The sequence below is a fragment of the Lepidochelys kempii genome, chromosome 4, assembly GCF_965140285.1.
Source record: "Lepidochelys kempii isolate rLepKem1 chromosome 4, rLepKem1.hap1, whole genome shotgun sequence".
In the NCBI taxonomy this organism is placed as follows: Eukaryota; Metazoa; Chordata; order Testudines; family Cheloniidae; genus Lepidochelys; species Lepidochelys kempii.
In genome coordinates, this window is record NC_136383.1 from 117,764,962 (window position 1) to 117,785,931 (window position 20,970).

Below are 20,970 nucleotides of genomic sequence, written 5' to 3' on the forward strand. Positions count from 1 at the left end.
GGCGTGTAGATCACTTTATAATGTTGGTAGGTGAACATTTAGTGAAAAGGCTGGTTGTCCTGAACGTCTCCCCTCTGGAAATCAGGAGCTGGATCAGTACTCATTGCAATAAAATTGTGGTGGATCCAAGCTTGAATAGTGGCAGTGTGGAGCGTTTTTCTCCTTTTTCTCCTATTAATGGGAAAAGAGGTTAAAGAAAACTGAGACGTAGATGTTCACTATTACAACTTCATATTTAAACAAAAACAAAAATTGGTTTGGTTTGTGGGAAAAGATGAGACAACTGAATCCTCTATGAATTTTCTCCTCTCCATCAGCACTCTGTTGCCAAACTGTCCTTAACAGGGATCCTAGAAATCCAATTGCCCCAGAAAACCTAGAATTTGCATTTTTTTTTACAGAGAATCTTTAGTTTTTACATTTTGTGAAAAAATAACATTTACTATTAACTAAATTTTACTGAAAGTACCAATGTCACTTATTCAATACATGCAACCTCCTCCCCCTCTTGTGGTTGATTTTTGAATGTGCTTTAAATTTACATAACTATACATACTTCAATAAACTGCTTCGGCATATAGAAATTATTCAACAGCATATGGGGGTTGTGTTTTAACACATCTCAAATTCCACTTCAGCCTCTAGATGTGAGTAATTTAAATTATGAAAAGATGCTGAAAACTTTTGTCACCCGTAAAGACGATGTCATTGAATCATAGAATATCAGGGTTGGAAGGGCCCTCAGGAGGTCATCTAGTCCACCCCTCTGTTCAAAGCAGGACCAATCCCAAATTTTGTCCCAGATTCCTAAATGGCCCCCTCAAGGAATGAACTCACAACCCTGGGTTTAGCAGGCCAATGCTCAAACCACTGAGCTATCGCTCCCCCCATTGAGTTTGGCAAGGACAAATTTCATGCTGCTGGTAATATGCTGTTCTATACTGTGTATGCAGCAGGGCTGTTTACATTCAAAGGCAGACAATTGTAAAACATATGGAAAGTGCTAAACATAAACTGAAAGAAAAGAAACTAGAACTAGGCTAAAACAGCAGGGCCATCGACAACAGTAAAGAAACAAGGCACTGTGACTGGACTATTCTATTTTATCATAGTGATGGGCCCTGATAGGCTTCCAACTTGCTTAAAATTGTAAATGTATCAATAAAACATGTTCAACTGATATATATATATAAAATATGGTGTGTAGGGAAAATAAAGTTCAGCATTTCATTTTAATCGCGGAAAAACACATATTTGTATGTATGTTTGGTTTTTATCAGAGAATTTTGTTTTATCATTGAAAACTAGGATCCCCGGTCATAACCTCAGCCAAATAGTGGTCAAATATGGCAACGCAAATTTGGCTTTCTGCTCATACCTCTGCAGAGAAAGAAGCTACTTGTCGATAGCTGCATTTCTTTGTGCTGAAATGAGAAACTGTAGAGACCACCTTGGCTGAGCCCTAGGGTAGACCACAAATAGTTGTGTCCTGCAACAAATGTTTGTTTCGAGTGTCCGGGGTACAACGTATAAATGTGTTTACTTCAGTGCCTTGACCTAGACAAGCAAATCAGTGCAGTACCATTTGAGATCTTCGTTTGAAATCCAGTCACTCAGTCCTCTTCTCTAATTGTTATTGCTACCACTGTCATCATCTAACATAACATTTATTCACTACAGTTTCAAGCAGTTAAGATTCATTTGGAAATACGTTTTTTCTCAGGCAATTTCTGGTGGCAGAAAGAGATGTTCTACTATAAGCATGTCAAAGAGTCGTGAACCAACCCCTAGGCTTCGTGGTGCCTGGTTTTGGTTTTTTTCTCTTCACCTTAGATTTTGTACCTGGTCAAATGGGATGGAGAAGTGACACAGTGCCCACGTGGCAAAGTGCCCCAAAGTCTTATGATGTTAGCTGTTTCTCAGACCTCCCGTTTACTGCAGAGGATCTTTCAAAGTTTGAAATTTTTTTGAAAATAATTTCTTTAAATATTCATGCTCTGAGGTAACGGAATGGGAAAATCGTGCAATAGCTTGTTGGTACACTGTAACCAAATACGTTAAAGTCTGTTTTTAACTTCATTGTGTGTTTTTTCTTTCTCTCAACTCCCTTTTTGAAATGTCTAGGTACTGGCTGCCCTGCAGAAAGACAACCGGGAAGTGGAAAGAGGAAGCCCTTCACTCAAACACTGAAACTATGGTTGCCTCAAATTGAGATCCAAGGGAAAAGAATATGAAGTGGCAATTGTATGTCAAGATGAACTCAATATGTAGAGCTACAAGTGTGTTGTTTTGAGTTTTTTGTTTAGCACTGGAATTGGCCTTAAAGAAAAAAATGGAAAAGAAAAACTTTTTAAGTAACAAAACCAAGGCTTAGCCTTAAGAAGCTTAATATAATGTGTGTTTGCTGTGGACAGCTTTATACATTCTGCACTTTTAACAAAGGCAATGAAACCAGGCAATTTTAAGCTTGCCTTTTTTATTTCAGTATAAATATTTTTAAATACTGGTAATTGGTAACAACGTGAGTTGCTTTGAAAGTTACTCCCCAGTTTGATTCTTAACCAGAATATACATGCATAAGTATAGGTGGATTTGGAGAACCTGTTCCATAACTGGTACTGGAGTTCATAGTTAAGTGAGGTAAGGACCACTTTCTTAGAAATGTCCTCTTTTTAAAAAATCTATAGGCCTCATTTACCAAAGAAACTGTTAAAATAGAACTACATTCCATCCCATTAACTGAAAACCAAGACCAAACACAAACACCATGGTAAGTAGAAAATACACTTAAAAATAGGGAGGGAGGAGTCAGACTAGCAGTACAGCAGCAGAGTCCATTTTCAGCCTGCCTTGCAACAGTGTTTCCCACCCATATGGATGCATTGGGAAAGTGCCACATTAATCCCACAGGGTACTAAGCTCTCCAAGGGCTGATCTGTAGTATTATAGCATTATTTCCCATTGGCTCACTCCCATGCACCTATTGAACAGAAGTAAGATGCTAGTAAATGGTAATTAGCAAGTGAGGTTTGCTGGGGAAAGTGTCAAGAACTGGTAATTCGCTAATGGGATGAGTAAAATTCATCCATTGATCTAGTTCTTTTTGAGGATAACGGTGTTCTTTAAGACCAGCCTGTACCACACGGTACTATGCTTGAGCAAGTTACGCAGATGGCAAACTGCAGTTGCATATTTCCATTATACAGCTAAAATTTTCTCTGCCTTCATCAGCTGTTTGATTGTAAATCATACGTGTCCATGATTTACATTGTACACTATACAAAAAACTTCATGGGATAAATTGCTTTATAAATATGAATTTCAACACTGAAAAGGGAAAATAACTGAAACAATATGTATTTGATAGCTGTAAATGGGAATTTCTGGATCCTCTCTAGCTTTGGATCTTATGTTCACCATCACCCTTCAGTCTGTCTTTATGCTGGCTGCTCTGATGATGTCTGAAACACAAGTATAGATGAGAGAGAACTGGATTAAAAGTGGAAGTATACTTGCACACACTATTAAATTCCAAGTACATACAGCGTATAATGTAAAATGTCTATAGGATACTTGCAAAATACTGTCCATTAGTGAAGTAGTATATTTTCAATAAGTGGTATTTTGACTGTAATCTTAGACTCAAATGCAACAATGATTTTTCCAAATAAGTGCTTCAGGATTCTATCACTTCAAAGAGTATGTAATGCAAATGCAGCTCGCAAGTCTGTTACCTCTTTGGCCCCTCTTCCCCTTCCGCACTTTGTATACCTACCATAATTAGCTACTTAGTTTATTTCTGGTGCTGGCCATTAATTTCTTCAGTAACTAGCAGCATAGTAAAAATTCTTGTGAAGGTAAATGTCCAGGCATCAGAATGGCATTTCCATTCTCTCCTCAGAAATTGCTTAGCTTTGGTCCTTTCGTGACTGATATTGGCATTGTAGATGCAATGAAGTGCAATAGAAAATTGGAAAGTCAGTACCTTTTGATCTACATTACCTTTTTAATATCACAGATATGCCTTTTTTGTGAAGGTGTATAGAGGCCTAACATCAAGAACATTTGCACTATACATTTACGTACTATACATTACGTATTTATGCAGACCAACTTTATCCTCAGTATACATCCAGTTAGATGGTACTGTAGCTGGCTTCGAAACTGTAACTTAGTCTTCATTGCAACTTAATTTTTAGGTCCTTTTAAACCAAGTGAGTCAGAACATGGTTCACCTACCTTATTGGAATGCAATGTTTAGCTACTGGATATTTAGCAGCCATCCCCAATCTGGTCTCATTTTGCTCCCCATCTAATCGGATGTTTAATGTTAATACTGAAAATGGACTTGGTTGTGGAAAAAGGCCTGCTGCAGCACTTGTACACTGTTTGTTACTTGCAGATGTAATTATTTTGTTCTGTGGTTGATTTTTTTCTTAGAAGATGTATATATTTTCTAATTGATTTATTTGTGTACATAAAGGTATGTTCTTTAAGTAATGAAAAAAGCAATGCAATAAGGAGCTTTGCACAGTTTGTTTAAACCCCCTTTCCCCCCAAAAACCTTGTATTTGGGAAAAATTTTCACCTGCTTAAAGATAGTTGTTTAAACTTTTCAGTATACTTGATTTGAAAATATGCTTGAATTTTGATAATGCTGTTGAGATGTGTAATAATGGAATAGGATTATTTGCCACTGTAGCTTTTTAATTTTCTGACAGCATACCAAATATCATAATTAGCTATTAAGGAAGGTTTTCATAATTAAATTCAGGGATTGCATACCAGATTTTTGACAACTTGATTTTATTGTTCAGGTGTTCAAGGGTATGTGTAACATGATGCATTGAGATTCCCCTGTTCTCCATCAAAGCAGAGAGTTGATATTTTTCCCCCCAGAGGTTTAAAAAAATGAAAATGCTGCAATAATTTAGAAGTATGCAACTTTCACTTTACATGCAGCAAACAAGAGAAACTAGGAAGACTGCAACCTGGTTTGGGATTTTGTGCAACCTGCACTTTACATAAAACAAAATATTTTACATCTTCAATCAGTAATAGTCAAAATGTATCATTTAGTAAAGAATTTCATTTTGAAAGGTACTTTATAATGGCTTCTATTTTTGAATGTTTTAAATACTAGAATATGTAAAGAACTATTGACACTCTGTATATCATGTTTGTTTTTATGTACAATTATCAATTTTTGTTGAAGTACATGTATCAAACTTGAACTTTTTTGAACTGTATATATGGTTTTATTAACTAAAATCATGTAAATTTATCTAGATCACATGGTGTCAATTACAGTGTAATCCACGCTGAAGTTCCTGAGTTTATATACTAATACCCAACCTGTTGATAAGGAATCAATTCCTCTTCCTGACTCCATTCACTGAATGAAACAGAAACTCCAACTTTGCATATGCTCCAGTTTTATAGTGTTTGGTTTTTTTAAAACTATTTATTTTCCCTTCCCTGTTCTGACGGCTATAATCCCAGTCTGCTTGAAAATACTTCGAATTGCTTCCTTTTTTCCAGCTAGCACATACTGGCAATAAGGTTTACAAAGAAAGGGATTTTCAGGTTTAACAGTTCCTGTATGGTGCCATATTGTACTCTCCCATAGGAAGGTCCATGGATCTCCTGAGTTTCATGTTATAGTTAGGGGGTCAGCACCACCATGTTGCGCGACAGACACTTGACAAAATTACTGGACTTAGTGATGGACATTGGCGGGGGTATGAGGGGGCTCGGGGCTGAGGTAGGGGGTTGGGGTGTGGGATGGGGTGTATGGGCTCTGGGCTGGGGGTGCAGGTTCCAGGGTGGGGCCAAAAATGAGGTGTTTGGGGGACAGGAGGGGCTCTGGGCTGGAGCAGGGGGCTTGGGGGGGGGTGTGAGGGCTCCAGCTGGGGGTGCATGCTCTGGGGTGGGGCTGGGGATGAGGGGTTTAGAGGGCAGGAGGGGGATCAGAGCTGGGGCAGGGGGTTGGGGTGCATGAGGGGGTCAGTGGTGCATGCTCTGGGCAGCGCCTACCTCAAGCAGCTCCCAGAAGCAGCATCATGTCCGTCTTCCCCTCCCCCGCCCGCCTCCTACACGGAGGCGCAGCCAGACAGCTCTGCGCACTGCCCTCTCCGCAGGTACTGCCCCTGAAGCTCCTAGGGGGCACAGAGGCAGTACGCCTACAGAGGCGCCTGGCCACGCCTCTGCCAGCAACAGCATGGGGGTGGGGAGAAAGACACTGGTGGGGAGCTGCCGGAGGTGAGCACCCCCAAGGACCTCAAAATTTTTACTATGGACACTGGTGTCAGTGTACAGACATGTTGCCGACTTCTGGTTACAGTTTGAAATTCTAATCAATTTCCTCAGGAGGAAGGGCTTTGGAAGACCAAAGTTGTAGCTGTTTGTTCTCACAACATTGGGACACAATGAGAGAAGAAATTTCCAAGGAAGTTGCATAAGATTAAGTGAATGTTCATTTGTTTTTAACAGCTGAAGAGTGCATTTGCTCCCTACATTCTTCCCCAGCTCAGTCAAACCTCCACCCTGAGGAGCTTCTTTTCCGTGCCTACTAGCCTCTCCTCCTTGGGCCATATGTACCTGAAAGTGAAAGGCATGTTAGCCCTTGCTGCTTATAGTCTTAAAAAGTGTCACATAAGCCATTTTATTTTTTCACTTGAGACAAAAGGAACAAAGTGTAAGAAGACTATTTAAAGGAAATCCAACTACACTAGTAGGGCTTTGGAACATACATCAAAAAGTAGGAATAATACATATTGCTCCTCCGGAGTAGCGGGAGAGTAAGTACAACAGAAAATAGAGCAAGCTTCATAAATGCTATGGTGAAAGAGAACTGTAACTTGATCATCATACTGAGGCTGAAGTAGATAGTGTAATTCTGTTACAGGGAGTCCATTACTCCTATGTCCTTATATCTTTACCAAAACAATTGAATAGGAAACCAAATAGATGCTCTACTGCACAACAGGACATCTTTAACTTAAAATTTTAGCTGATGAAGAGCTTACCTATTTGCCCGAGTAACTGGGCTTAACCTGAAAGAAACAGGGTTTTATAAATTTATTTCCCTTTTTCATTTAAGATGTTGGCCACTATATTTATTGATATGTCTCCTTATGCTGGCTAGTGTCTGCAAGAGAGAAAAGATTAAACTGGGTAGTGGTGTTTTGCCCCTATTAGTCAACTTATTTTGTAGTCTCTCATCACTACTGGAGATTTAGTAGAGCACTAAAAATCAATAGACATAAAAATGAGGTATTTAGTACAGTTGAATTGTTTTGCTGTGACTCAAACCATTTTGCAAAAAAAAAAAAAAAAAAGACTTTAAGGGACATCATCAAATCAAACTAATTAGAGAAGATGAAAAACATATACTGTGGCATCTAATCTGTTCCAAGACCATGCAGGATTGTTTTCAGAGACTGTAATCTCTCCAGGATAGAAGACCAACCTTTTATGCTCTCAGTAATGAAATGACCAGCTTTCCATCATGATCCCAATTCCTCCCTCCCAACTGAGAATTTTTTAGGTGTGGTATCAATTTTTTTCCAATGTTAAGGTGACTCAGAAAAGCTACTTCAGAGATCAACTAGAAAAAAAAAGTTGTAAACATTTTTAGAAACTTCTTAATCCTTTTTAATCTACTCTTTTATATACCTTAGCTAAGAAAACTCAGAATAAGTTGGCTGATTCTTGTTTGCCAAGATCTAGTGCACTGGACTGTTACTGAAAAGGCAAGAATATTTTTTGTTCATTTTGTAATTAGAACCTCACGATGCTGTCATTTCTCAGATGTATGTTGAACGTGTGCAGACTTTGAGACTGATATGTCTAATTATGCTTATTGCATGAACTTGTGTAGTTTAGGATCTGTACTAAGTCCACAGTGAACCAGCATGATTTACTGGGGTTAGGAGAGATTTGGATCTCCAGGTAAAGTATGTCTAAGGTGTCTATTGCCTTAGTAAATAAATGCCAATGTTAAAACTACTGCTGATCATCTTGCTCACTAAGTACTGAAGTTATAACCCCCTGCCACTGTTCTGACCCACATTATTTCACTGCTGTAGAGACATTTCTTTTAACATTAGAAACCAGAAAAAGGTCAGGCCCTAGCCACTCATTACTTACTAGACCAGTGCATGCAATCCTGCCCTCTGCAAGAATTTTTCATCCACCAGTGGCCAATAAATTAACTCCATCACAAGGATGATTTAAGGATTAATTAGCATGCATAATTCTGCAGCTCTTTCATTCTGTGAACATCTTCATAAGAGAACTTTTCATGGATCTCCCTTTCAACTCTCTGCTGCTTGGCTGCCAAACTGTTTAATTCTGTAGACCAATAGAGAAGATGCTGCAGATCACAGGTGCTTCACCAACCGTAGCTTGAGGATAACTAGGTTAGTTAACACCTATATAGTGTATTGTGCATATAAATATAAGACAACTGCTATGTATTAATACTAAAACAAGCTCCTAGGAAACTGTATTATTTACAATCTATATCACTTTATATCTTCAGAGAGCTTTACAAAAATTAATCCTCAAAACATGTCTGAGACACAGGTAGGTAAGTACACCTACTTCAGCATTGTGGGTGGGGAACAGACTCCCAAAGCCACACAGTGAGTTAGTGGCAGAACCAGGACTGGAATCTGAGGGCATTTGACTTGCAGTTTTTTGCTTACACCAGAAGGTGATGCTGCCAGTGATTAGAATAGTGCCAGTGTGTGTGTTTTTTAAAAGCAGACTTAAAATATCTATCTGATAGCATATTTGGCTAATTACTCTTGGTTTTTTCATGAGCCATTGAAAAAGGTATAACTTGATGGCAGTCTCCTGATGGAATGTATACTATTAAAACTTGGGAAACAAAGTTTTCATTAGATGTGAAATTGAGAATATTTCACCCTTTTACTACATACCAAGCCTGTACATGAAAAACACTTTCAGAGATAAATAAACCAATTTAAGTGCTCAATTTTTGTTTTTCTGTCTTAACCTCACTTTCTTCTCCAAAATCCTCATTCTGGTAGAAAGGATTTTGCTTCCTTGATTTTTTTCTTTACAGCTTTGCAAGTAAGGGTGAGTCCAGCATGGTGACGTTTCAGCATCTCCAGCTGCTGACTTAGCACTTCAGCAGTATCCACCTTGTTCTCGAAATCCCGCAGCAGTATCTCACTTCCGAGAAGCCCACACTTCTGTCGCAACTTCAGGTTCTGTACCCGTAAACTATCCCTAGCCTGTTTTGTTCTGGTCAGAATCTCTCTTTTCTGGGCCACCAGTGCCTCAATCTCCATCAGCTGGGCCCTTCGGTCTTGATTCTGAGCTTCTACAAACTGCAATTTTTCTTTGAGCTGGGTCAGGACTTGCACTGTGTTAGTGATCTTCTTCCGGAGCTTCAGAAGCTCTTCATTGCGCTCCTCAATTTTCTCATTGTAGGTCTGGTTCTCTATCTTCAGCTGCTCATAGTCTATCAGGTGCAGTCCTTCTGCCAGCTCCTCTTGAGCTTTCAGGCTGGCTTCAAGCTTTTCAACCTTATGCTGCAGCTTGATGTTTTCCAACCGGCCCTAGAATGGTAGAAATGAGAGAGCAGGAAAGATTTATTAACTTTTCTAATCCACCTCTCTATCAAGACAGGCCTTCTTTGTGCTTTGTCAAGTCTAAGTATAAATGACCTAATCCATGAAGCATCTTCTTCTGAATTTTAGCAGGTGCTAGATACCTAGTAGGATTTTCACAAGTGGCTCCTTCATTTATAGGTGCCTAACTGCTTTTATAAATCTGGCCCAAAGTTGAAAATATATGCATTAGAGGGGGAGGTACTCTACGGTGATGCTAGCTGTGGACCACCTCCCCTAGGTGTCATGGACGCTGCTCTGGAAGCTCATGTCCCAGGTTAGGGGTGGGCTCACCTCACTCATCTCCTTCTCTTTACGCTGCTCCTTGGCTTGTATGTGCTCCACCTCCTTCATGGCAGCTTCCTTCCCCCCCAGCTGGCGCCCTATGGTGAAGAGGGTCACTTCCTTCTTGCAGGCCTGGAAGGCGAGCCAGTCGGCGTTCACCTGCTCCAGCTTTTCCGTGCAGCGCTGCTCCAGGTCGTCTATCTGGAGCTGGTACCATGCCCTCTGCTGGGCCAGCTGGCCCCTCAGCTCCCCCAGCATGGCCAGGTAGCGGGTGTAGCGGTGCTCCTTGTCGGAGACGAGCTCCTCCAGCTCCGCGCGGGGCGGCTCCTCGCCCTTCTTGCGGAAGAGCTCGTACAGCTTGAACTGCAGGTGCCCGTTGTACTGGCGCGTGCGCTCGCGCTCGGCCAGCAGGAGGCGGTACTGCTCGGTCAGCTCCGCGCGCTGCCGCCGCCGCTCCTCCGCCGCCGCCTCCTCCTCCTCCTCCTCCTCCTCCGGGCTGCCCAGCTCCAGCAGGGGCAGGCTGAGCCGCCCCTCCCCCCAGCTCTCCGGGGGGCTGAGCACTTCCCCCACCTGCAGCGGGGGCGGCTCCTCGGCCTCGCCCTCCGTGAAGCTGGCGCTGGTGGGCGCCTCTGGGGCGGCTGCCGCCTCCGCCTCGGGGGTTCCCTCAGCCGCCGGCGAAGGAGGCCCCGTGCCCGCTCTGTGTTCCGACTCTGCCTCCCCCTCCTCCGCGGCAGCCTCTTCCCCCGCCGGCTTCTCAAGGGGACGATCGCCCTCGGCCTCCTCCGGCCTCTCCTCTCCGGCCGCCTGCTCCTCCGCGACGGGCCCCGGGCCCTCTGCCTCCACAGGGGACTCCTCGGGGTGAGCCGGAGCCTCGTCCCCCTTCCCCATTTCCTCCCCCTCCCCGTCCCCCTCCCCCTCCCCCTCCATCCCCTCAGCTGGGCCCTCTCCCGGGCCCGTCCGCGGCTCGATGGGGACGCGTCAGTCTCAGCGCCACACGCTTCGTTGTTTACCTGTCTCTCCCGTTGCCCAGGCAACAACGCTGGACTCGTTCAGCCAATGGGAGGAGCAGCCCGCTCCTTGCGGAGACACTGCGCCGACGCCCCAATGTGTCCGTCGACCACTCCGCGAAGGGGCTGCCTAGGGTCGCTTACCTGATTTGTTGTAGTGGAGGCGGATGGAACCTGAGCCTCGAATTCTATTGGTCGTTGGGTTTTCGCCACGCCTCATCGCCCTCATCCTATTGGTTCAATTGCGAGGGGCGTGTCAGATTGTTTGGCTCTATTGGGTTCCCACTACGGATCCCCGCCCCTTGGGCGCGCTGCCATTGGTCGTCCCTGGGTGTGGGCGGTGCCGCGCGTGCGCAGTGCGGCGCGGCGGGCGGGGTAAGATGGCGGAACTGGGGAAGAAGTACTGCGTGTACTGTCTAGCTGAGGTGAGCTCGCTCCGTTTCCGTTGCACCGAGTGTGCCGACATCGAGCTCTGCCCAGACTGCTTTTCGGCAGGCGCCGAGATCGGGCCGCACCGCCGATGGCACGGCTACCAGCTGGTGGACGGCGGCCGCTTCACCCTCTGGGGGGCCGAGGCCGAGGGCGGCTGGAGCAGCCGGGAGGAGCAGCTGCTGCTGGACGCGATCGAGCAGTTCGGCTTCGGCAACTGGGTAAGCGAGCGGCTGCCGGGCAGCGCAGGGGGCCGTGGAGCTCAGAGCCCCTCTCCCCGGCTGGCCTGTCAGGCCGTGGGCTTGTCAGGGAGCCGGTCGGTGTGTCAGGGGGGTTAACCATGCGTCTGGGCCTGGGACCCTCCTCAGTGGGGCTCCTCTGGCTGTGATATGCCGTTTCTATCGTCCCCCGCTCCGCATTGCGGACCTACTGCTCCCCAGGGGGCTGATCCAGCCGTGCCCCCCCCCCCCGCCTTTTGCCCATTCACCTCCTGTACGGCGTGTGTCGGCTGTACGGCATCCAGGTGCTGACAGCCAGCCAGCCCCCCCAACTGCTCCCTTCCGCTTAGCCACGCTCCATGGTCTGGGTAAAATTCACAAGTCTTTAAAATTCGGACTCTGTTCTGTTGTTGCTCATTATACCTGCGATCACTAAAACCTCAACATTTCCCACGCTATCAGACTTGCTGGTACTGTTTATGCTGCTGCTAGACAAGCTTCGCTTCTGTGTGTGGTGTATATAGCCAGTCGCTTTCTGGGTCTCATGCATTGGTGTTAAATTGAGTCTCTGGCTAGTGATGGCCCATACAGCAACTTTCTGGTCACGAAACACAGTCTTGGTTAAGTTAACCTTAAGTTAAGGTTTCTACTTAAGGGAGTGTCTGGTGAGGAATGTTCAATTTCTGGTTATTACAGCTGTGAAGAAAACCTGAACAAAGTGATGCTGAGCTGTCTTACTGAATCTGCAGAAGCCAAAACAATAAATGGAGGTGTCAACTTCTTCCTTTTTCTCAAGAATATAACATTGAAATGTTATGACACTTTCAAAGTTAGCATTAATTGTTAATCATGTTGACACAAACATTGTTTATTTTAGGATAGTATACAGGGTATGAATAACATCATTTTTGAAATATTCTTGTGCCTTGTGACATTGTGTACAGTATTTGAGATACAAACACTGCAGTTGAGTGTCTAAAGTCAAAGGCTCTATTAAATAGCTAAATTAAGAATACTTTTTTAATAAAAGCTTTTTTGTGAAACCATGGGGCTTTGTTTTTGTTTTTAATCTAACATTGAGCCGTCAGCAACATGGCTTTCAGAAAGGATCAATCAAGTTTTATGTCTGACAGTCTGCTCTTTTTTTTTTCTGTACCTGTTTCATAGTCCTTAGCTTTTTGTGTGTGTGTGTGTATGAAGAGGAAAAACCAAAGAACCCCACAGATTGCATAATAATTTAGTATGTGCATTGGGGATTCTAGTAAAGGAAGTGCTTCCCCAAAGACTTACAACAGAATCTGTCATCTAAACAGGAACAGCAAAGATTTCCCTTTTTACACAACCTCCCATCCCTGTTTCATTGCAGATTTGACTCTGTTTACTCTTTTGTTCCCTATTCTCATCACACCTGTCTTCATTGTGTGAGTTTTTCACTCCAGTATGTCACAACTGTCAGGTCACACACACACATCCTTTTTAATCTACACTAACAAAATTTTCTTTGTTTTACTACAACATAGGAAGCTGACTCAATCACCATTTATAGTGATGATTGTCTGAAAAAGACTTTTCTTCAGAAAGACAGCAAGATACCTCAACTCTTCCAAGCTCGTACTGTTTAGTGCCCTACTCCGCATCCCATTTTTTTTTCATAAATATGAGGGCAAGTCTTTTTTTTTTCTTTTTGAAATTCTTACTGCTTAATAAAAACCTAAGCTTATTAAATACTTATTAAATACACTACTTATTATGATGGCTGTGGCTTTTTGTTACCTAACAAACTACTCTTGTAGAGACCTGCAAGAACTAGTCTTTCTCACCTGTGTACTGTTTTAAAAAAAAAAAAAAAAAAAAGGGGGGTGGGGGAGGGGAGATATGATCCAAATATTGAACTTCCACTTCCAAATGAGCAAAATTAGATATGGAGGGATCAGTTTTAACTACATTTTAGCTGCATTAAGAACAACCACATGCACGCATGACTAGTGTACTAGACTTAAGCCTCTCATTTGTTTAAATGTCTCGAGTTGTAATCTTGTTCCCCTTCTGTAAAATGTTGGAGTGAAGAGGGCATGAAACTCTGTTGGGAGGGAGGACCTGAGTCACGGAAACAACTTTTATGAGTTGAATGATTGCCACTTATTTTTCCTACACGGTGTGCCAAGCAAGCTGTTGAATAAATAGGATTGTTTGATCCTCTCTTATATTCTGCAAAGAAATGTATTAACTTTTGTTCCCCAGAGAATTTTGACATAAAATTCAACCAGTGGAATTACTCTACCTTTTGCTAGATTTCAGGGACACTACAATACTGTCAAGGTGCACTTGATATTGAGACATGGGAGGCCTATATTTGGTAGTGGCCCTGAGGATGTCACTTCCAGAGGGTGCTCATGTAGATCCTGGTGGTGTCTAGGGATTCACTGAGAAATTGATGTAGCTTGCTGGGTAATACTCATAGTGTCAGCTTCATGGAATACTATTAGTAGCATCTGTTTTAGAGCTTAGTCACCGAGGTGCTATTGGCATCTGTATACCTTCTAGAAATCTAGCTAGATTGAGGAAACGTCTTGGTGGAATATTATAGGTGGGGTGAACTTTATACTGGACTCGAAGAAGAGAGAGTGAACGCACACTAGAGTGGTTGACCTAAATAGTGCTAGAAAAACATATTTCAGGTTGATGTGTGGGGAAAACATGAGAGGTTATCCCTAATAATTGGGTGTATTTTTAGAACTGAGCTAATAAGTCAAGCCATCACTAATTTCCTTAACTTTCTCCTCCTAGGAGGATATGGCTGCTCATGTTGGAGCATCCCGAACTCCCCAGGAAGTGATGGAACACTATGTAAGCATGTATATCCATGGCAACCTTGGAAAAGCCTGCATCCCTGACACTATCCCTAACAGAGTAACAGATCACACTTGTCCCAGTGGTGGCCCACTTTCTCCTAGCCTGACCACACCTCTCCCTCCTTTGGACATATCAGTGGCAGAACAGCAGCAGTTGGGGTATATGCCACTTCGAGATGACTATGAGATTGAGTATGACCAAGATGCTGAGACTCTCATCAGTGGCCTTTCAGTGAACTATGATGATGATGATGTGGAAATAGAATTAAAAAGAGCTCATGTTGATATGTATGTAAGAAAACTTAAGGAGAGGCAACGGCGGAAAAACATTGCACGAGATTATAATCTGGTACCTGCCTTTCTTGGGAAGGATAAAAAGGACAAGGAAAAAGCTCCAAAACGGAAGATCACAAAAGAAGAAAAGGAGTTGAGGCTAAAACTGAGGCCTCTCTATCAATTCATGTCTTGTAAGGAGTTTGAAGACTTCTTTGAGAACATGCACAAGGAGAGGATACTTCGAGCAAAGATTCGAGAACTGCAGCGGTACCGTCGAAATGGAATCACCAAAATGGAAGAGTCGGCAGAATATGAGGCAGCTAGACATAAACGGGAGAAGAGGAAGGAGAATAAAAATATAGCCAGTTCCAAGAGAGGAAAGGAAGATGGTAAGGATGGGGAATTTGCTGCAATTGAGAATCTGCCTGGCTTTGAACTCTTATCAGACAGAGAAAAGGTGCTCTGTAGCTCTCTAAATCTGAGTCCGGCACGTTATGTGACCGTGAAAACTATAATTATTAAAGACCATCTCCAAAAAAGACAAGGTATTCCCTCAAAAAGTCGCCTTCCCAGTTATTTGGACAAGGTACTAAAGAAAAGGATTTTAAACTTCCTAACAGAAAGTGGTTGGATATCTAGGGATGCTTCATGAAACTTATCTGATTTGAAAGCTGAGTCAATGTGAATAAATGGCTCATCATGGGCCAAATGACTCTGTTACTTTCGCTCCCTCCCCAAAGATAGGATTTTTCCTGTAAAACATGAATATTTACAATCCTCTGTCCAAAAGGACACTCTTACATTGGATCATGGAAAATACCAAACTGTAACTTCTTGTGTGATCTTAAAGTTAAGTACTTTAAGATAAAGGATTTGCCGCTAAATATTCATTGCAGATGAGGTGGATCAGATTTCATCTTTTTTGGAACATTATTGGAATGGATATGTTCTTACTTTGATTTATTCAAATCCAGTAGCCCAAGGCTAGTTGTTATACTCTCTGCTGTTGGACAAAAGGGTTATTAGTGCAACACTTGCTTGTTTTGGGGTGGGAGATTGCCTTGTATCACTCTCTCTTCATGGTGCTGGTAGCCAAATGAAACTTACAAAAATCCTGAGCTTTGAAGTACAGAACACTTGAAGTGAGCATTTTTGTGAATAGAGCTTAGCTTCCAGCACTCTTCACTCAGTAACAAGGACCTGTATTATGGTAGAGTGATGTGAGCACATACAGAAAATGCAAGAGGAGGTGAGTTAATAGAATGGGACAAGGACATGGAATATGGTGGATAAGTTGCTTCCAGTCACGTCCCTCATGGAGCAGATTCTTAGACTTATTTTCACACTGAATTGCTTCTTAGGCAGATTACTCCAGGATCTGTGCTGGCATAGACCCTTTAGGAAACTCCTGTGGTAGACAGATAATTCAGTAGCAACAAAGTTCCCTGCCCCTATTCTGGGCACAGGGGACTTAACTGGTCCAGGGAAGTGTAATGTTCTTCTGAATCTGGTCAGTTGTCTGTACATTTTCATCTAATACTGAGGTACAAACCCCTGATGTTGTAAAAACATGGGAGCTACTTCAGACTTGCAGCTAAAGTTCCTTGCTCATTAAAAATATGAAACGAAATCAAACCATTACATGTTGCCTGTTGCACATATTTTGCTTAAAATACATTGAGACAAATTTATTGCAAATGGCAGCAAAAAATCTTAATTTGCTTCTTGGTCTACTTCAGTACAAATCATGTGATATTTCACTTAAAATGTGACATACCAACCTCATAGGTAGCTTTGGGGGGAAAGGTGTGGGTGGTTCTTTTGCTTTTAAAAGGTCTACAGTCAGAGTTTGGTGCTTGCAACAAGCACCAGTTTCTCTCCCTAACTCGAGTATACAAAAGAAGTATCTGATCAATAAAACGTTGATCCTATGTATCAGATTTTTAATTAAAGCAGGGAAGGAATCTGAAGAACTAAAGCAGAATATTTATTGTTACAAGTACCTTACCTGAATGTAGCAAATTGGGGGGGGGCGGGGGGGGGGGAATAGGTTATAGCTGACATTCTTGCAAAATCCAGGGAACTATGTGCTATGTAAGGGTTTTCTGGGTTTTATGTTTAATTCCTTGTTTCCTGTGTTCTTGCTGGCTTCCCTTCCTTTGAGCTTCCCTATTTGGAAAGGTCTTTAACAGTAAGATAACTTGATGCGTTTGGAATGCAGGCACTCTGAAAATTGGGACTTGAAGATTTATTAAGACAACTAGGAGAAAAAAATTGTGCATTCAGAATGTCTTAACACTTGTTTTGATATTTCATGCAGTGGACAGAGAAGTAATCACCAAACTGTGTAATATTCTTTCAAGCTGCAGAGCGAATTCTACACATGGAATTCTGCGTGTTCTTAATTGTCAATGTATGCAGCATTACCAAAACAGTGTTAAGTGAGTCCTAATAAGAAAAGAGTATTAGTAAAAAACCCAGCATTTCCAAGGGAATCTATGGTGCCTTTTTCTTTTGAGCTTGTGGTATTTTAAGTCTCTTCAGAAAGGCAAGGACTATGTCCCCAGCTGTGTAATGCTTTGTCATAACTGTAAATGGCTTGTTGTAAAATACTTAAAACAAAACTGTCAGTCCCACTTTTTGTTGTTTGCAGTATAAGTGACTGAAATGTGCTCAACAGCTATGAGAACCACCTCCACCTGTCATGTGTATCCTTTTGTGCATGCACAAGTTCAGATACTACAAATTGTGATAAGTTTCCATGCTCTACTTACATGGAAAGGGGGAAGATGTTCTCAAGCTGTCTGTTTTCAAGCATGGTACTGGATTAGGTGGTTGGTTCTTCTTTTCAGTTTGTAAACCCTGTTATCTGGGTGCCATACTATCACCATACATTCAGTATTCTGGAACCTCAGCTGCATAAATAATTTTTTCATTTAGTAGTTGTTAAATCTACATCACTTTTATACTTCTAAGGTGCTCTGGCACAACTCTTAGTGGGTTTAATTGAAGCAATATTCTGAAGCCCATCTGCTGGATAACTAAAAGAATCAGACTTCTAGGCACTCATAAGATTCAGCTAAATATTGCATAAATCAGTTCTGCTGCATTTACACTTTGTAGTTTCTGAATTCCTCAGCCCGTCCAAAAATGTTACTTTGGTGCTAGATATAACTTATTGAAGATCTGAATGAATGTAAAATAAAGTATTTTTAATGTATGAAAACCATGGATATCAATACTTATTTCAATCCTGGAAGCAGATTCAATGATGCAAGAGTGTTTATTACCTTTGAATGCTAATCTGTTGGAAAGAGCTTCTCATTGTCAGCTATCCTTTTATTTAAAGATGACTTGTACTAGAGGATACTGTTCAGTGTTTTCAGATGGAATTGATTTCTTAGCCTAAGCCTGCCTTTTGTTATGAGTTTTCTTTACTTGTGCCATGCAGTTATCCTAATCCAGTAACTGACTGAAACTGTACTGCTTTTCTGGGACGGAGGGTGACTGAGTAATATTTCATAATAGCTCTCCAAACCATATCAGTGTATATACATATATATCCTTTGTGCTGGATTAATCCTAACTTGCATGTTGCTAATTCATGAGGAACTGTTTTTAAACATACATGCTATTTTTGACTCCGTGGATGCCTCAAATAGAACAGATAAGCTGTACTGCTAAGAGTTTAAATGAGTTTAAACTGTGACAGTCAAGCTTGTGTTTAGAGTACGGACCCTGTGCTACAAGCACCGTGACACACTCTACTTTAGGTAGGGCTAGGATACATTAGCATAACACTATACATCTACTGTGATCAACCAAGTTCCACTGAGGCCTTACCCAACCAGCTTTCTTTGTAACAATGAAACATTCACCTTCCCTTTACAAACGTGTACTAATCAACTTTGACTTTAGCACTTCTTGCTGCTGGAGGACTTGGACGAGTATGCTGGCATTAGGAAAACCCTCCTGAGTATTCTGTAGCTGTTCAAGGTGCTAGAATGGTTCTAGGGGAGTTGCATGAATCAGGGTGCAGGAACGGCTTGGGCCTCAGTTAAACTGAAGCACTTTACCATTTTTCTTCTGTAGGGCTGGTGTAGCAGTACTGTGTGCCACTCAATCTCTTTTTAATAAAGTTCTTGCAAGATGCTTTTGCATGTACCCTAATTACTCTTAAACTATGGTAACATAATACTGCAAAGAAGGAAGATAGCAGCTGCCTGTTAAGTGTATTCAGTTCAGTAGGTTTTTTTTTAAATAAAACCAAACAATGCATTCATTTGAAGCGTGCTCTGGTGTAGCTGTGCTATACCTACAACAGCGTGTGCTGCGATCATGTAAAATCTAACTAATGGGGTCATTGTGCCCATACCCATCTTAACAGATTTCTTCCCATTGTATATCTATAACAGTTGTTTTTACATTAATAAAGTCTTTTTCATTACGGTTAGTGATGGAGCCTGTATTTTACAGAAAGGCAGGTGGGAGGGGGAAGAGGAAAAAAGCTGGAGAAACAAAAGCAGGTTGTAGTAGCTTTTAACTGCATCACTCCAAAAAGTTAAAGCTAGCAAATAACTCCTCTTACGCAGGAGAGGGCTAGTGTGAAACTGCAGTAATCATACAGGAGTACACTATTGAAGTACCTTTTTCTGTCTTATGCCATGGACTGAGCACTCAGTGCTGGTGCCACAAAAAGAGCCACTGTCAGCTTTCTGCTACTGGTCTGATGACTGTGGGCTGCTTCTCCTGTCTCCTTCCTCAAGCTCACCTGCTGTACTTCCCGCTACTCATCTTACTCTTTTCCCCTGCCCTTTTCTTTAATGTTAGATTGTGGAGAGGAAGGGAAAGAGGTTGTAGGTGAGCCTATTCCTCCAGCCCCTCCTGCATGCTCTGGTTCTTGGTATACAGCTGGTCACTCAGTCACTGGTGCACACTCTCTCACATGGGAAAGACAATGGACACAGACCCCCTAAAAGTGGTCAATACTGCCTCAATTAAAACAAATCCAGTTTCCTGCTTATGGATTTGTGCATAGGTCTCTCACTGTTTTGAGCCCTTTAGGTGGGCTATATGCACACTGTATGAATCAGTTCACCTTGTTCTTTTTGTTAGCAAGGTCTAGCCTGTTCCCAAGTGGGAAAAGCAACTGAAACAATTAGTGTCATACTAATTGCTCTCTCCCCCTTTTGAACAGAAGAAATTTTCAGCTCTTTCAACAGCAAACTTGTTTAACCAAAAACTGTATATTAAGCTGCTATATTTGTAACTAGAGTAACATTGCCCAAGTAAGCCACTGCTCCGTAATCAGGTGGAAAGCAGTAAAAAGCTGCCTCTAGATGTGTCACTTTTACTCTGCCCCCTTGATATCTCAGAGGACAATTCTGATGTTACAAATATAGTGCTCTTCAGTCCAGATCAGTTAATCCAAAACAATCCATACTGCAGCAATCACCCTTGTTAGTGCTAATGTGATATGTCCAAACAGTTGCTTAACAAAAGCAAGAGACTGTAACCAGCATCAAAACACCTCTCAGACCTCAGAGACACACAACTAAGGCACTCAAACCCTAAAGGAGCAACAGTCATGACCATGTGTGCTGAAGGAGTCTAATTGTGATCACCTACTGTTAGCAAAATGAGAGATTTCTCACAGACATGGGCAGAACCTATTTTGTGGGTGCAACAAAGCCCTACCACTTTTTCTTCCCTTTCCCCTTCAACCGCTGCTGTAAAAGTCACAAAACCAGTAGGGTGACAGCTACAGCTATGCATTGATACAAAGTATATCAGAGCACAAAGTACTTTGCTAATTGCTTTCTTATTCAGGTGTTACAAAACTTATGGCACCAGCATGGTTTAAATTAATGCAGCCAGATTTGGGTTTTGCTATCATTGTATTCTCCACAATGTTATTTATTAAGTTGTAGAATAACTTTGAGGATGAAAAGAAAAGGAGTACTTGTGGCACCTTAGAGACTAACCAATTTATTTGAGCATATGTACTCCTTTTCTTTTTGCGAATACAGACTAACACAGCTGTTACTTTGAGGATGACGACACCATGGGCTAATGTACAAATACCTGATGATTTATTCAGTGAGCAGTTAGTATGAAATCAGCAGCTGTTGGCTAAGACAACAGTGATAAAATCTTTCACTATATATAGATCTATATATTGAGAGAGAGATGGAAGACTCCCTCCCTCTAAAAAAAAAAAATCAAAGAAGTGTTTGTTTTGCTTTCTAATTTGCCAGAT

The 20,970-nt window shown here is 42.0% G+C and overlaps 3 protein-coding genes across 9 annotated transcripts in view; 2 read left to right on the forward strand and 1 right to left on the reverse strand.

Moving 5' to 3' along the window:
• The window catches only part of TBC1D14 (TBC1 domain family member 14), a 106,854-nt gene extending 101,412 nt beyond the window's left edge, over positions 1 to 5,442 (forward strand). For 4 of the 7 annotated variants that reach the window (XM_073342582.2, XM_073342586.2, XM_073342587.2 and 1 more), the window contains one exon: positions 2,125 to 5,441. In XM_073342582.2, coding sequence (XP_073198683.1) covers positions 2,125 to 2,190 — 66 coding nt within the window. In that variant the 3' untranslated portion in view covers positions 2,191 to 5,441. Of the gene's footprint in view, positions 1 to 2,124 lie in introns of all 7 variants that reach the window. The other 3 variants (XM_073342585.2, XM_073342590.2, XM_073342583.2) reach the window with 2 other exon arrangements.
• Positions 5,443 to 6,645: 1,203 nt separating this feature from the next.
• CFAP184 (cilia and flagella associated protein 184) lies at positions 6,646 to 10,817 on the reverse strand. The gene is made up of 2 exons (XM_073343206.2): positions 9,939 to 10,817; positions 6,646 to 9,593 (listed from the first exon to the last, which is right to left on the reverse strand). Exons 1-2 carry the CDS (start codon positions 10,815 to 10,817, stop codon positions 9,048 to 9,050), a joined length of 1,425 nt encoding a protein of 474 aa, XP_073199307.2. The 3' UTR covers positions 6,646 to 9,047.
• A 449-nt stretch (positions 10,818 to 11,266) lies between these two features.
• TADA2B (transcriptional adaptor 2B) lies at positions 11,267 to 20,930 on the forward strand. The gene is made up of 2 exons (XM_073342591.2): positions 11,267 to 11,586; positions 14,371 to 20,930. Exons 1-2 carry the CDS (start codon positions 11,317 to 11,319, stop codon positions 15,361 to 15,363), a joined length of 1,263 nt encoding a protein of 420 aa, XP_073198692.1. The 5' UTR covers positions 11,267 to 11,316; the 3' UTR covers positions 15,364 to 20,930.
• The last annotated feature ends 40 nt before the right edge of the window (positions 20,931 to 20,970 follow it).